At 36.0% G+C, this 16,609-nt stretch overlaps 1 protein-coding gene across 1 annotated transcript; it reads right to left on the bottom strand.

Moving 5' to 3' along the window:
* Window positions 1-5,076: 5,076 nt before the first annotated feature.
* LOC149630122 (uncharacterized) lies at window positions 5,077-6,904 on the bottom strand. Its single transcript, XM_089851306.1, has 4 exons — window positions 6,562-6,904; window positions 6,181-6,357; window positions 5,989-6,102; window positions 5,077-5,834 (listed from the first exon to the last, which is right to left on the bottom strand). The coding sequence occupies exons 1-4, from the start codon at window positions 6,645-6,647 to the stop codon at window positions 5,084-5,086; spliced, it is 1,128 nt and encodes a 375-aa protein (XP_089707432.1). The 5' UTR covers window positions 6,648-6,904; the 3' UTR covers window positions 5,077-5,083.
* Between the last annotated feature and the right edge of the window lie 9,705 nt (window positions 6,905-16,609).

Raw genomic sequence — 16,609 nt, 5'->3', positions numbered from 1 at the left:
TGATAGAGCTCGGCATTTTCGATCAATTATCCACAAATTGGTGGATAACCGATTATTTATAAACAAATTTGTGGATTATAATACGATTTAACATGTAAGTTCTGTGGATAATTTTCGGGTATGGATAAAGATAAAATAAAGTGGATAATTGATCGAAAATGCCGAGCTCTAGTTGGTGATCATGGAAGGTCCAAAGTTTCATTTCCTCTTAACTCAACAGAAGAGCAATTCAAAAATCAATTATCGGCGTTGTATCCAGCCCTCTCAGGAGTACCATTTCACCTTAGCAAGTCTGATATAAAACGAAATCTTATCAAGCTTTCTGATAGCGATAACACGCCATATGCAATTAAAAAGAACAATACTCTGAAAAGATCTTGCCTCTATATTGTTCCTGAAAGGCCACTCTCTGATTCGTCAAATGGTTTGATTTTTGTTATATACTTTACTACTGTTGAAAGAAAGTAGAAGGGTGTATAATACGGGGTGGCCACTTTTCCTATATTTAACTTAGAATCGTTTTAACCCCATTAGGGCATAAATTTTCCCTTTGATTAGCCACTGAAACCATGGGCGAGGGCAAGATTAGGGGGCCTAAAAATGTTTAGCTAACTTAAAAAAATCCTGGTGGCGCCACTGTGCTTAACATTTTGATCCCCCCCTCCTCATCCCCATAAGCTCTGGCAAGTCCCTTTAAATATTCTTTGGGTTTTCAATGTTCCTTATACAACTTTGAAATAAAGGGATGATAGATTTGGGACTATAGTGTCGGAATTCCATGACCCCCGGAGTGCCAAAGCGAAGCTTTTCCCTAATCAGCCTTAAGGCTTAATGCAGTCACATGCCGCCACGCTAGCACCACACTTTTTCCGAGCGAAAGACGGCGAATAATAAAGAGTTGCAACAAGAAACTTAGAGAATTCAAGGCTGTTTTTTAAATTTGACACATGCGAGCTCAGAAATGTACGAGCAAGGTACAATAGCCAAGTGAACGTCCTTGCAAGAGAGATTCTAGAGAGAGGAACCCACCCGCCTCTTCACTTCGCAACTTCATCTTATTATCCCTCCTCGGTTACAACTAGGTACTTAGAATGGGGTTATGGACTTCTGATTGTATCCATGTGTCTCTCGTTTCATAATAAGTGGAACTGGTATATCAGTTTGCCTTTTTCACACCTGGATGGTATTTTATCCCTGGCAGAGCTATAGGTGGCAAGTGTTTTGGTTTGGTCCAAAAATTCTCATAGTAAAAAAAGGGTTTTTAATGTTAATTTTTGGTCTAAGCGAGGCTCTCACAGCACAGGTTTATGGTATATCCATAAGTGTGTTTTAGTTCCACCAGGTACAAAATAATTATGAAAATTGAACACGAAACTCACCTATGAATGCACACTTTAACATAAGTTTATTATTGTTAGTAAAGGTTAAATATTTTAATCCTTGCTTTTGTAGACAACTTCAATGGATCGCTTAATCAGACAGGAATTTTATATTCAGAACACTTGTACTTTAAGAGAGAATCCATTTACAATGAAATGATGCAGTTATATGAAAACAACAGTTTACTAACTCAAAAAACTTTATTCGTCACTTTCCTGGGAGAAGAAGGAATAGATCTTGGAGGCGTAACGCGTGAAGCATTTTCCCTATTTTGGGATAGTTGTTTTAAAGATGCAAAAGTGCCTTTCTTACCACTTTCCAGGCAAGAAGATAATGATAAATTTAAAACAATTGGTCTAATTTTTGGCCACTATATTGCTTTAATGAAAGCTTTGCCAACTGAAATATGCCGTACAACGCTAATGTCTAAAATCTATAACAAAGATAAAATATCAGACGAACTTTTAATGGAAGATTTCTTGCTGTATCTAACAACAGCTGAAAGAAAGCTGGCAATGCAAGCATTGTCTGCGACTACTTTCTCGGATCACCTATTCAACGAGTTAATAGCGTTTTATCAGCATTATGATTTGCAAAGCATACCATGCAAAAGTAAAATTCACTGCCACATGATTAAGATTGCGAAAAATGAGCTGATTTTTAAACCTATGTTCTTAATGAGTGAAATCTTTAATGGATTGACTGAAACCCAGGAATTGTTTTTAAGAAGCTTAACTTTAGCTGAAATTGAGTCTCTGTATATCATGGCGCGCCCAACACCTGAAAAAGTGGTTGAATCTTTGAAAACCGATGTTGACGAAGATGCTTTAACAAACAAACAGGAAACTACGTTGTATTTCTTGAAAAACTACATAAGAAATCTTAGTGTCAAGGATTTATCCACTTTCCTGAAATACGTTACAGGAACGTCATCTTTGCCAAAACAAATATCGGTGTCATTTAAACGTGGTGAAGGATTGGGAAGATCTCCTCATGCCAAAACATGTACTCAAAATATTATTGTGTCCGAGAACTTTTCAACTTTCCAAGAATTTGCCGACTTATTTGATGCGGTTCTCCAAGAGAAAGAAAATTTTATTTTGTCTTTGGCATGGTATGCATTTGAATTGTGTTTAGGAAAGTACTAAACACTTTTAGTAACAAATTCATTATATTTAGAAACGACGTCTCATTTTTATGTGGTAAAGGAAGTCTTAAAAGTTATAACCTTCAATTTCATTTATCCAAACATAATTAATATTCTTAAAGATGCAATTTATGCTGTTAAAGCTCCAACAGTTTATAATTGTTCAAGTAATGTTATAATAACCAAAGCTTTAGTTTTAAATAATATGATTAAAAATGATACGCATTTAAATGTTAGGGGGGGGAGTTAAAACCTTCAATTTCATTTATCTGAACATAATCAATATTCTTAAAGATGCAACAGTTTATAATTGTTCAAGTAATGTTATAACCAAAGCTTTAGTTTTAAATATTATTATTAAAAATGATACGCATTTAAATGTTAGAGGGGAAAAAACTTAAAAACTTCAATTTCATTTATCCGAACATATTTAATATTCTTAAAGATGCAATTTATGCTGTTAAAGTTCCAACAGTTCATAATTGTTCAAATGTTATAAACAAAGCTTTAGTTTAAAATAATTTTATTAAAAATGATAGTCATTTAAATGTTAGGGGAGAAAAAAAGCCATTTTTTATTTGATTTTGATTGTAATTTAAAATGTTAGGGGAGAATAAAAGCCATTTTTTATTTGATTTCGATTGTAATTTAAAATGTTAGGGGAGAAAAAAAAGCCATTTTTTTTATTTGATTTTGATTGTAAAAGTAATCTCTGTTTGGCCAGTAAAATAATAATTTTGAATTTCAATATTTGACCTTGTTTCTGTTGTAATAAGCCTAGGCCTATTACAACAACTTTTGTTTTGTTTTTGTTTTTTACGGAGAGAAGAGATCTGGCTTTTTTGATATCCTGCCGCTCCTAATGATTTGGTGGCTGAATCCTTCCAGTCTGGCAATAATATATTTGTTGCTTTGGGTCTCTCGGGTACTTGGGAATGATGGTGGGCCTTGTTCCCCGGTTCGTGTTGACAGTTGGTTTCTCTGTGGTCTTTCTTCTGCCCTCATTGCGTCATGTTCTGGTGGAATTTCGTGGTCGACTTGGTTCCGGATCGGTAGTCTGATCATCATGTATGGTTCTGAATTTTCTTTTCCGTCTAGAGGTTGTTGTCGAGTTCTTGTTGTTGGCCTTGGGTTTTCATGGGCTGTTTTCGAGCTAATATTAGGGCGTAAATGCGTTCTTGTCCTTCTATATAGGCGCCCATTTTCTGCACGTATTATGTAGGAGTCGTCATTATGGTTGCGTTGTTGAACCCTTGCTGGTATCCTTTGTTTTGGACCTGCCATATACCTGACAGAATCGCCTGGTCGTAGATGAGGCAATGGTCTATTTGGACGTTCTCCAGCCTGTCGTGCCATGTCTTGATGCCTCTTCTGCAGTGTGTTGGTTGTTGCCCATATCTGGTAATGTGGTCGCAATAGTGTTTCATTGGCGGTCAGCTGTGTGCGTAGGCGGCGACCCATTAGTATTTCCGCAGGGGATGGCAAGTTATGTTTCGGCGTGGTTCTATACTCCAGAAGAATGTGATCGAGGTCCGTCCCAGATTTCAAGGCTTTCTCCATGAGATTTTTGATTGTCTGGATTGTTCTTTCCAATTACCCAATGATTAGTTTTTTAGCAATAGATTAAAAATAGACTTCAAGCCTAGGCCTATTACAACAGTTTCTAATGACGTCATAGTGATTGCACGATTTGAATTAAAAAATCACGGTGTACGTCGAGAAAAGAAAAACATTGGGAACAGGCTTGAGATTGAAGTAGGAAAACTAGGATTACTTTTAAGTGTAGAATCAAATACTTTCCTTTTCACCTTGTTTTAAGATTGTACTCCACGCGGTTGAAGGTCTAACAAATTATTATTGTTAAACTTGTAAAACTATTTCAGACGTAATTTTAATAATAAAAGTCATTGCGCTTATGCGCGTTAAAGGTATACTGAAGTAGGGAAAAAAATAATTTCCAAGGAATATGCGGTTAAAGTATGCATAAAAACCATTAGGATTACTCACCAAAACGTTCGCGTTAATTTAAGAATAAATACCAAAATGAGATTTTAACTCGCCAGGCCTAACTCCATTTAGAATTAAGTTATTTGTGAAATGAAGTTTTGTGCCGTGACAAATTACGTGGATGATCGATTTAGGGGATTTAATTTGCTGCCATTAATGGCCGCTGATTGGTCGCGGGAAAGTTTTTTGTTGTTAAAAAGTAGAAGTAAAGCCTAGCGAGTTCAAATCAGTCTGATCGTAATTTAACGCTAGAGTTTCAGTGGGTAATTGTGTTTTTGTGCATATTTTAATAGCTTCGTCGATTAAAAATAATTTTCTCCTACATCACTATCCCTTGAAAGAATTCATACCACGCTCTTGAAAGCAGTTTTAATAGCATTTTATTTGTTCAATTTTTTTAAATTTCACAAATTATTATCAATTTTTTTAAATTTCACAAATTATTATCAATTTTTTTAAATTTCACAAATTATTATCAATTTTTTTAAATTTCACAAATTATTATCAATTTTTTTAAATTTCACAAATTATTATCAATTTTTTTAAATTTCACAAATTATGATTTCTCATGAAACTAAGAGCACTTAGAAAACTATTGATTCCATAATCATTCCCCACATTTCCATTTCTTGAAATATGCTCATTAAATTCATTAAGAAGATTTTCCGGTATGGGATTTTCAACATCAGGTACCTCAACTGTTGTCTCACTATCTTCCTCTGTTAGCGGGCCATTCCAATCAACACCATAGTCACCAATATCTGCATTATTGTCCAGTTCTTCATGTAAAGAGTAACTATTTCCAGTTAACATTCTCGAAATATATAACTGATAAGGAGAATAATTATGTTCCGTCCTCAATGCGTGTCTGTTCCATTGTTCTTGAAACACGTTTAAACTCGTTTGAATTTTTGATTTGAAGGCCACGTGTAAGCAGTAAAGATGATTTTCATTGTTGACATCCAAAATATTTTCTTGTTCCAAAAATTTGAAAAGGTTATAATAGTGATTTGTACTGGAATCGAACAGATCGACCCATAGCCTCTCAATTCTTTGGTTGTGGACACTCTTTCCGTAAATTATGCTTCCTCTGTTTTCACCTCGTTGTTGAACCATTAAGTTTCCAACAAGCACGTTTTCACCGCCTTGATCTGCTCTAACTCTACTTGGTAAACCAAATCGTTGTACAGCTTTTTCGAAAAGCTCAAGAACTGTTCTTGCTTTATTGTTAGTTTCTACTCCAAGGTAAACTATCATCCTTGAAAACCCATCAATCCCACCATGAATTACAAATTTCCACCTATTTAAAAAAGTAGTCCTAATCAAAACCCTTGGTCATGCATAAAAATCTTCTACACCAGATTTTCAATTTTCGAATTTTTACTCCGTATTTTAACGAAAAATCTTCATATATATATATATTCTAAAGCAATATAATAAATCTAAAATTTAACCTTATTAGTCGATGGTTCCCATCAATATGCCGAAGTGAGTTTGGTCCAGCTACCCTATAGGTACGTCTTTGAATTGTATCACTCCATCGAAGAGCTAGTCCAAGTGGATCGAGTCTGACATAATTCGTTATTTATCAAGATTTGCATAAAAAGAGTTAAGCAACAAATTTTAAACTTTGAATCTATATTTACCGTTGTAAAGACAACCTAACTCTCTCCCTCTGAACAAAATAGCCTTGTGATTCAAGTTGAGACATTATCATTTTAACACCCAAATGCCTGTTTCCTTCGATGATTGGTCTTATTAATTCATCTAATTCGTTATCATCAAACGAAACATAAAAACCTCGAACTGAAAGACCAAAATAACTGAAAAATATAAAGGTATATACATTTACTCAAATATAGTTGCTCGCGTTTAAAAAAAGGTCTTAAAATTATTTTCATTGTCTAATCTCGGATTAAATAAAGCTTTCTATTATTATACCAAGGCCTAATTTAATTCTTTGGGTTTGACGTCAAATTTTCAAGAAAGGTCTTTTAAAAAGTAAAATCTCATAAATATTAACTTACGCCATCCTTCGATTTATAGTGGATTTAGATACGTGTAGCATTGTAGCAATTTTGGGAACCGAAAATTTATATTGAAGAAGAAACATTAATTGGTTTTTTTAATATCATATCTCGGTGGTCCGCCTACTCCAGAGCTGACCCTTTGAACCACCAAATTGAGCTCAGCTTCTTGGTTAGTTGCTCCCAAATTAGCTACAACTCGTCTTAATTCAACCAAGGAATCCAAAACAGATGAAAATATTTCATCAGCTAAGGCTTCACGGGTTCTTGCAAAGTTCATGATAGTAAGAGTTAATCTTGTTTCGCAAGAGTCAAGTACATTTGAAGAGACACTGTCTGACTCTAGAAGTCTTACTACATCACGAATAGTATTTTGACACTGGGCAAGGAATGAATCTAAATTCAGAACCCTGTGCCTTCGCACATGTCGTGAAGGCATGTTTCTGAATTTCTATTTTACGAGGAGACTTCTGACTTACTGATACCGTTTTAGGAAGACTTCAGTTTGTTAATAATTACGAGTCTACGACGTAAATAAAATCACACCGTATAAAATACCCATTGAAAACAGCACGAACTACTAAAGAAGATGCGCGTGCAGCTTGCGTCGTGGATCGAGTGGGCTGTGCTCCAAAAAAGAACCTATAGTGTGCTACCAGACTTAGAAATAAGGATATTTTTTAAACTAGTCCTTGGGACCAGTGACCCCCCTAGTGTCCTAAATAATAAACTGGTCTCCGGAGTGGTCCCAGCCAAGTTCCGCTGTACGTCCCTGCCTCGGCGTGTCTTTTTCACGCAACGGGTTATTAACTCGTGGAATGGTCTTCCTAGTGAGGTGAAGAGGGACTCGTCCGTTCATGCGTTCAATTATTTCGAGACCTTTCGTGAGTTAATTTTTCGCAATAATATCGATATGACCATTGTGTGTTTTGGTCAACCGCGAAAATATTGGGTGCTTGGAAACGAATTCCGTCATACTGGAAAAGGCAATTTTCAAATTTAAACACCAACGTTAAAATAATACAGAGTGAGTAAATATCTAGCGCGGAACTATCCAAATAAAAGCTGCGTGTTTTCCTAAATGAGAAAGTATTGAATTTCTGGATATAACCTACAGTAAGTAGCTCAGGACCGATAAATTAAAAATGGCCCGAACCCCAACAATTTTAGGTACAAGCTGAAATTTGGCACACAGGTAGTATTTGACGTAACCAAAAATATATTAAAGTCCCCACCTCTAGGATGCTTGCGTCGTCGCCATTTTCTAAAATGGCTGCCAAAAGGTAAAAAAGTCCAAAAATTTTAAAAATATATATTTTTAAAACGGAAGTTCCTAAAAATAAATTTCCAGAGGCAAATAAAATTTATTAATGATTTTGACGTGTAAAAAATTAAATGAAGCTACAGATTTCATTTGCAAATTGGCATCGAAACTTCAATGCATGCGTGTTCGACGTTTCTTTGTATTCTTTGTATTAGGATTTTAGTTTGAATTGATTTATTGTGCCTATAAACCGTTTTTATTACTCACATAAAGACTTTGTGGACCAATCCATCAATTACATCCAGTGAAACGAACACATAGTGCCAGTTTGTTTTCTTATCTCGCACCATGAAGCACCGTTAGAGGCACTGGCTATAGCCTCCCGCGTGTAGTGAACTTGGGTTCCGTCTGGCGTTGCCTCTTGGAACGAGATAAAAAACCTTCCCTTCCTGTGTTTGCTTCCCTGGAGGAATTTAATAATGGGTCTATTGCATAGCGTGGGAACAAACGGTTTTGTTAAGCACCAGAGAAGAAATTTAAAGCCCCAAATTCAACGTTTATGCCTAGTTTTATTGCTATGTACTAGTTTCACCACTTTAGTGTCTCAGATCTATTTTTAAGAAATATTTTGCGACCGGTCACTTTCTCCGTGGCTTGCGACCCCGAAAGTTTGATTTGCTAACGGCCCCGGGGATTTTGCCAACCTACTAACTTGGCTAGTCCGCCCAGCTGCAATGGACTGCCTAATTTGTGGCTCAAGCTTGGATATCGGCGAAACAGTTTGCGTCACTCGAGGCTTAAGTACGATCATAGAAGCCAGCGTTAAAAGACAAGATGGACTCGACCAGAAGATAGCTAATATGGAAAATGTGACTTTACACAAAAATTGCAGAAAAGAATATACGCGTTCTAATTCGATTGCAAAAACTTTGACTTCTCTACCATCAACTTCAAAATGTGTAACAAGTTTAGGTCCATGTCTAGGGTCAACGATCAACACTTTCGATTTTAAAAAACTGTGCATTTTTTGTGGAGGCAACGCTGACCTAAGTGGAGAAATCAAGAAACCAGCAAAATACAGAAGCAAAATTAGCGAAGTGAGTACCCTTGAAATCATTGGCACGTTTCAGTTAATTGCCTTGAATCTCAACGACGAATGGGGAGCTCAAGTTCTCGCGAGAATCGGTGACACAATAGACCTGGTAGCTGCCGAAGCTCGCTACCACTCCGCTTGTCACAGAAATTTTAGTAGAAGTACACGTCAGGCATCAAAAGAATCTACATGCACTAGGCCTCAATACTCAGCTGCTGCGAATGCATTTACTAAAATTTGCGATTATATTTCCAATAATGACGAATGTCAATATACTCTTAAAGAGCTCTTTGACAAATTGCAAGAAAATTGCCACGAAGAGTCATGTTACACCGAGGCACATTTTAGAAGAAAACTGTCTGAAGCATTTGAAGATTGAATTTATATTACTGACCAGCCACCAAAACCAACCATAGTAACATACATAGAAAAGGTCAACCACATTTTACTAGATCCTTGGCACAGCCAAAGAAAAGAGAATGATCACGAAGAACGCCTTAGAATTGTTGAAGCTGCCGCTAATACTATTCGTGAAGACATTAGATTAAACGTTTACGACACTGCTTTCTATCCCAGCGAAATTGAACTTAGAAGGGGCAATCCAGAACTAATTCTAAATTCCCTTCGCCTATTTATAGAAGAGCTAACGAAGGCACCTGAAAAAAAGTCTATCGCCCTGGAGCACGCAATTATATGCGCGGTTCGTCCTCGGTCCTTTGTTTCTTCTGTACAAATTGGTCTGGGGGTTCACCTTCACAGCAATTATGGATCTAGACATGTCATAGATATTTTATCAAATCTTGGATTGTGCTCATCCTACAAAGAGGTTCTTCAATTTGAAAGGGCAGTGGTACGAAACCCTGGTTCCACAATAGTTGACGAAAATGTCTACTTGCAATTCGTATTTGACAACGCGGATTTTAACTTTCGTACACTCGATGGACATGGTACATTTCATTGCATGGGCGGGATCAAGTGTGTTACACCTTCAAGTGCTGTCAGTGTTTCTACAGCAGTACCAAGAATTCTGACAGAAACCACAGACATAATGTTGAACGAGGCAGAAAAGATAACTCCCATAGCCTACAAGCCCCTGAAAGTCAAAGGTCTAACGAATATTGTAGCGAAAGCCCAATTCACTGATGAGGAACCAAGTGCAGAATTTGTTACTTCTAAAACTCTACTTGATATTTTATGGGCTATCGGATCCACGCAGGAAGAAAATAACACTCCAGGCTGGAATGGATATATGCAAAAGTCGTTTTCAACAAATGAAACACCTTACCAGATATCGAAGGTCATTCCTGTACCATTCATTACGATGGATCCTAGCAATCCAACGACCATTTACACTGCTCTAATGTTTGCTGCTAAAGAAGCGCGAAGTCGTGGTCAAACGTGTTGTCTCGTCACATTCGATCAGCCATTATACATGAAATCAGTAGAGATCGATAACGGCAGCGGTAAAAGAGATCCCACTCTCCGTGATTATTCCACGACTGGGAGGATTTCATTTGCTGATGTCTTTCATGGGAGCTGTAGGAAACATCATGGCCGGTAGTGGCTTACTAGAACCATGGTCCATAATTTATTCCAAGTCCTCCGTGGAACGTATGCTTACAGGACACGCTTATGCTCGGGCCCTTCGAGCACACTACCTCACCGAACTTGCACTCACATCGATCCTTTTAGAGGATATTGAAAATAGTGAAGATGAGCTTAAAGACGTTTGTGAACTATACAGAAAGGTTCTTCAAAATGATGAGTTAGTTGTGAATGTTGAAAATTCAACCTCACTTTGCCACATTCATTGATGAGAATGTTTGGCGAGCCGAAAGAACTGGAGATTGGGAGCTTCACCTTCATTCTGTACGTCAAATGCTACCTTTTTTTCATGCAGCAGCTCATTTACCATACGCCAAAGCTGCTCAAATATATCTTCAGCAGATGGAAAACCTAAAAGACATCATGCCTTCTCCAGAATTTCAAAACTTCACTAGAGACGGTTTCTTCACTGTTCGGCGCTCGAACCGCTTTTGGAGTGGTGTTAGGACAGATATGACCTTAGAGCAGGTTTTAATGCGATCCATGAAAATCACGGGTGGCCTTACTCAAGTAAGAGGTTTAACAGAAAGTACATTAGCAACATGGGTACAGGCCATGCCAGCTTGTATTCAAATTACTGATGCGGTTGAGGATTTAAGTGGGGTTTCAAGTAACACCTCTAAGCAACACGTCGAGCTTCGTGACAGTAGACAATCACGTGACAAAGCTGACACCAAAGGGCTTGTGAATTAGCTAAAAGATCACGATCCTTTCAAACAGTCTAAAAATCTTGTGTCTTTATTCAGTGGAATGGTGGCTTATGAAACTATAAACTGCCATCATGCTAAGCAGGTTGGAATGAGAGCAATGACTTCCATGGTTGGAGTTAACTTTGCGGAGCTAAAGTTGAAACGCATCAACAAAGTAAAAACTTTAGCTTCTATGATGAATGGAGTTAAAATAAGGGACGAGATTGTGGATGTAAATTCTCAACTGCTTTTCAATAGAATTACGTGTGTGATTGACTCTAGTGATGAAATCAAAGATTATTTGACTTATGAGCTCGCTCCTCGAGCACCGTCTCTGTTTGACGATGTTTTTATGAGGAAAGGAAACAAGGCTTCTCTGGAAAAGCTTTTGTTGGATGTTGCGAATAAAGATTCTCCTGCAAGAAATGAAGGGACTCTTTACATAGTTGATGGTGGCCACCTACTGCATAAGGTGGTTTGGCCAAAGCCAGCCACATACAAGGATGTCCTTGACATATACAAATCTTACTTGCTTTCTCACTACGGCTCCCAAGTTGAAGTAGTATTTGATGGTTATAGTAGCAGTAATTCTACCAAAGAAGTAGAACAGATGAGAAGAACTTCCAAAAATATTTCAGCAAACTTAGAAGTAAAAGAAACAACTTTTTTATCCACTACGCAAGCCGCTTTTTTAAGCAATTCGCACAATAAAGGTCAATTAATAGCACTGTTGCGTGGAAAACTATCTAAATCAGGAATTAAAAGCTATCAAGCAGAAGCGGACGCTGATACTAATTGTCACAACTGCAATTACAGAAGCACAAACACTTAGTATTCCTATCACCGTTGTTGCAGAAGATACTGATGTGCTTGTACTTCTAATATCACTCGCTAGTACAGATTTGAATATGTTTTTCTTGAAGCCGGGATCTAGAAACACTTCCTCTACATTGGTTAAACTGTCTTGCCTTCAGAACCGATTGGGAGAACTTAAAGATCATATTCTTTTTGCTCACGCCGTAACTGGTTGTGATACCACATCAGCACTTTATGGAAAGGGCAAGAAAGCTGCGATGAAACTTCTGGAAGTAAATACAGAATTTAAGAAATCTTATGTCTGTATTTAATCAAGCTAGTCAGTCACACGAAGAAGTAGCAAAAGCCGGAGAAAGATTTTTGGTTACATTTTACGGCGGTAGAAAGTTGGACACGCTCGACCAGTCGGGTTCGGGGTTTTTTGGTCAATTTTTTCGAAAAATACAATTAACTGCAAATAATCGAAAACATCAGAAGTTTATTCGTTTAAACAATACAACAATTTTAGATGATATTTTTTGAGATTGAATAATCTTAGTAAGATTTTAACCGACAAATGTTTCGAAAAAAAATTATGTAGAAAAAAGGGTCGTACTCTACGTTCGGCTAAATTAAAAATATTTTATGTTATAAAATCCACTTGCTTTGAAGTCTAACTTTTAGCGTAATATTTTGTAATTCAAGCTTTGTAAAAAATATCCAAATCATTTTTTTGAAGTAGACTTTCATCTGGAATATTGTCACTAATATTTTTTATTAGAATTTAACATGTATACGCTTTTCTCCGTATCAGTTATTTATGATCAGATCGCCAAACTCACTTATTGTTACAATCTTTTCGATAAAACCCAATTCCAAAAAGCCATAGTTATTACGTTAGTGGACTCTATAGCAAAATTATTTCCTCCAAGCACCAAAAGTGTATATCTGTGATGTTTTCGCCATAGGGATCTCGTGATACCGCTTACCGTATCGTCGAAATGGCCATAAAAGCAACAACAATTAATGTGTAACATCAGAAAGGGATAATAGATAATGCTAGCTTTAATTCGAAAATGGATGTCTTCGATTCTTGGTGCGAAACCCATCCATATTATCTTAACATAAACACCCTAGACTCGAACAAACGAGGGGTTACTGTAATAAAAAAAGGGTTAAGGTTAAAAGGGGAAGTGAAATAATATTTGAGGATCACCAACATACCTATTTACCTAGATATGCAATCATTTCTCTTTATTGATAGACAATTGCAGATGTTAAAACGAAATGCAGACACGTCAGGTACAAAGCCTGTTTCTCAGGAGAAGTAAAAATCCACTCGTCCCTACCGGCTACTATGTTTCAGAGAGTCAAACACTTGACACATCTTTTGATCATTTACTTCAATACGACTTCTCTATTACGTTTTTATTAACTAACGATAACAATACTCATCCTTTATTAACTTTGGAAAGAATTTCATGATACAGTGGAGTTAAGTCTCAATTTCTCGCTTTATACAAACTATTAAATGCATCCAGTCTTTCGACTTCATACCCAATCTTCGTTACTCGTGCTTTAAAGACTTTGACTACAGATTTTTCAAATAAGAGAGGTTTTCTAAAATAATATATTAAAATTATATGAAATTAATTATTTTTATCTTTAGTTACTTATTATTCTTCTAGTTGTATCGTTTTAAGAGACGTTTTTCCTAGAGTATGCCTCTTTCGCGGTTGTCTGAAAGACCTTAAAATGGTGCAGTTAGATAGGTGATGAGAGTTAATAGAAAAGTGGTCAGTGCAGTTTTTCAGATATCCGTCAACTGTGAATACGATCCGGAAATTGAGAACCCTTTTGTTCAGATTAGAAAATTGTGAACGCAATCCCCTGGGATGTAACAACAGGCAGACAGACACACAAGCATACAGACAGATGGAGACGTCGAGAAAAGAACGTTTCCAAAACAATCATCACTCGGTGAAGTAAACAAATCTAGCCTCTATATTGGCTTCACATGAGTCCAATATTGTTCGACAATTGTGAAATGTCGGTTTGATATTGCACCAATATGGGCTTGATTTTAGTCCAATATCGGTTAGATATTAGTTCAATATGGGCTTGATATTAGAACGATATAGGTTTGATATTAGAACGATATTGGTTAGATATTAATTCAATATGGGCTTGATATTAGGACGATATAGGTTAGATATTAGAACGATATTGGTTAGATATTAATTCAATATGTGCTTGATATTAGAACGATATAGGTTAGATATTAGAACGATATTGGTTAGATATTAGAACGATATTGGTTAGATATTAATTCAATATGGGCTTGATATTAGAACGATATAGGTTAGAAATTTGTCCAATGAGGGTTTGATTTTAGTCCTATATTGGTTAGAAATTTATCCAATGTGGGCTTGATTGATGTATGGATAATTTCCTGCCCATTTCTGGGTTATGACGGATCCCTTTATAAATGATTGTGGATCCAATTTTGGATGAGACTCCAAATCTGGCTTATCATTCGAACCTCCCTTTTTGGACACTAGTTACGTTATCCAAAAATAGATAAAAAAATGTGAATTCTCAGAGTCAGCCGTTTGGATCCATTTAAATCTAATTTGGGCAACATTTTTTAACAGTGCACGCCTTGCGAAATAGTCAAGTGCTAATAGGGTAATGGTTTTTTTTATGTTCTCATGTTACCACGCTTTGTGGTACACTTCTCTTGAAGATTAGTATTATATACATCTGATTATATTGAAAATGACAATGTTTTTATTGATAGTTTATACCATTATCAGGTTTTTCAATACAATTATTTGTCAATAATTAAAACATTGATCTTTATTAAATTGCTTTAGCTCTATATTAACGAAAAAAGCAAAGTTTATCGTAAAAAAATAATAGTGGCGGCTACTCGTCCCATTAATAATCGATAAATGAAACCAAAGCCACATTTGTATCAAGAAATTAATGGATCTTAATTTTTTATTTGAAATCGTATAAAACGTATCGCAAAAACCTTTTTCGATTAAAATTCTTCTAATTATGTTTAAAATTTTAGTTTTTCGGAAAAAGTACGTACGATTAACAATTGCATCAATCTGACTTTTTCCAAATCAAATCGAGACGAAATACTTTTATATAATCTTCGTTTTACAAATTTTGGTATGTTCATTTGTTTGAATAATGGTTAACCGATCCCCGAGCCCTACTGATTGAAGATAGAGGTTACGTTTCATTTAGACAATGGGGTCATTAAGGGTTACGAGTAACTATCATAAAGCGTAAAGAGCGATGCTACTTTATTTGTAAGAGTATGACTTTATACAGCTAAATAATAGGCATCATTGTGCCCCTATATCCCCCATGTTCATTTCTTCGCGCTATTTACAACGTTAGTCGAGATTAATTATTATTCGCGTCAGGTGAAAGTCGTCATACATAATTATTAGTCTATCTCTTTCCATAAAACCCTCCTAGTTACGTTAGGATAAGGTTAAATTCATTACTTGTTGAATAAAACAGATGCTTTCTCAAAAGCAATTGTTTTTTTGGGTATTTCCATGAGTTTTTCTTCTTCCTCTTTTACATTTTCCTTTTCTGGCTTTTCGAACACTCTTTATGAAATCAAACCTAAAGGGCCCACAAAAATTTAGTCTATTCAAAAATACAAGAGCCAAAAGTAACGGAGGGGGGAGAGACAACCCTTACCACGTGAAACGAATGCCCAAACTGAGGTTTGGCGCGTAAAAGCGTTGTTCCATAAATCGCAACTGAATATAATATTTAAATAAAAGTTGTAAGCCAGCTTCGTCACTAGAAGGTGTTCTAATCGCCTAATAAATCACAAATAAAACATTTAATTAACGGTAATTTTAGTTAATTGAACTTCATTATTAACTTTTCTCATGTCAACATGCTCTTGAATAGCGTTTTCGATACGAACGTTTTCTTCGAAAGGTTTGTAGATAAAATTCTACAAAGAAGTCAATTACCGTTGCCATAAATTATTAAACGAAAACCTAATAAAAACCATTTCAAAGTAAAATTTTACGACATTTCAATGGTTTTTTTAAATCAACAAATTTTGTTTCTTTTAAGCCTAAAGGTATCATGGGAATCCGTGGGATTTTATAGGACAGTTTTAAAAATATAGGATTTTATAGGGCAGGTTTAAAAATATAGGATTTTATGGGACAGTTTGAAAAATATAGGATTTTATAGGACAGGTTTAAAAATATAGGATTTTATAGGGCAGGTTTAAAAATATAGGATTTTATGGGACAGTTTGAAAAATATAGGATTTTATAGGACAGGTTTAAAAATATAGGATTTTATAGGACAGGTTTAAAAATATAGGATTTTATAGGACAGTTTTAAAAATATAGGATTTTATAGGACAGTTTCAAAAATATAGGATTTTATAGGAATTTTAGGACCTCTGAGGGCTCTGGTGTAACGGCACAGGCTGGACCGGGCCTGTTCAATTCACGCAATGTGTCGGGTCGGGACGGGCTTGTCATTCATTCGCGACGCGCGCAATTCAAACAAGACTGTTGTCATGTTTGTAGTATTCCGTTCGAT

Source organism: Phalangium opilio, unplaced genomic scaffold (genome assembly GCF_054372755.1).
Source record: "Phalangium opilio isolate 3A_F unplaced genomic scaffold, DU_Popi_V2 ptg000103l_1, whole genome shotgun sequence".
In the NCBI taxonomy this organism is placed as follows: domain Eukaryota; kingdom Metazoa; phylum Arthropoda; class Arachnida; order Opiliones; family Phalangiidae; genus Phalangium; species Phalangium opilio.
Note: the sequence above shows the minus strand (reverse complement) of the source record. Positions and strands in the feature narration are given on the sequence as shown.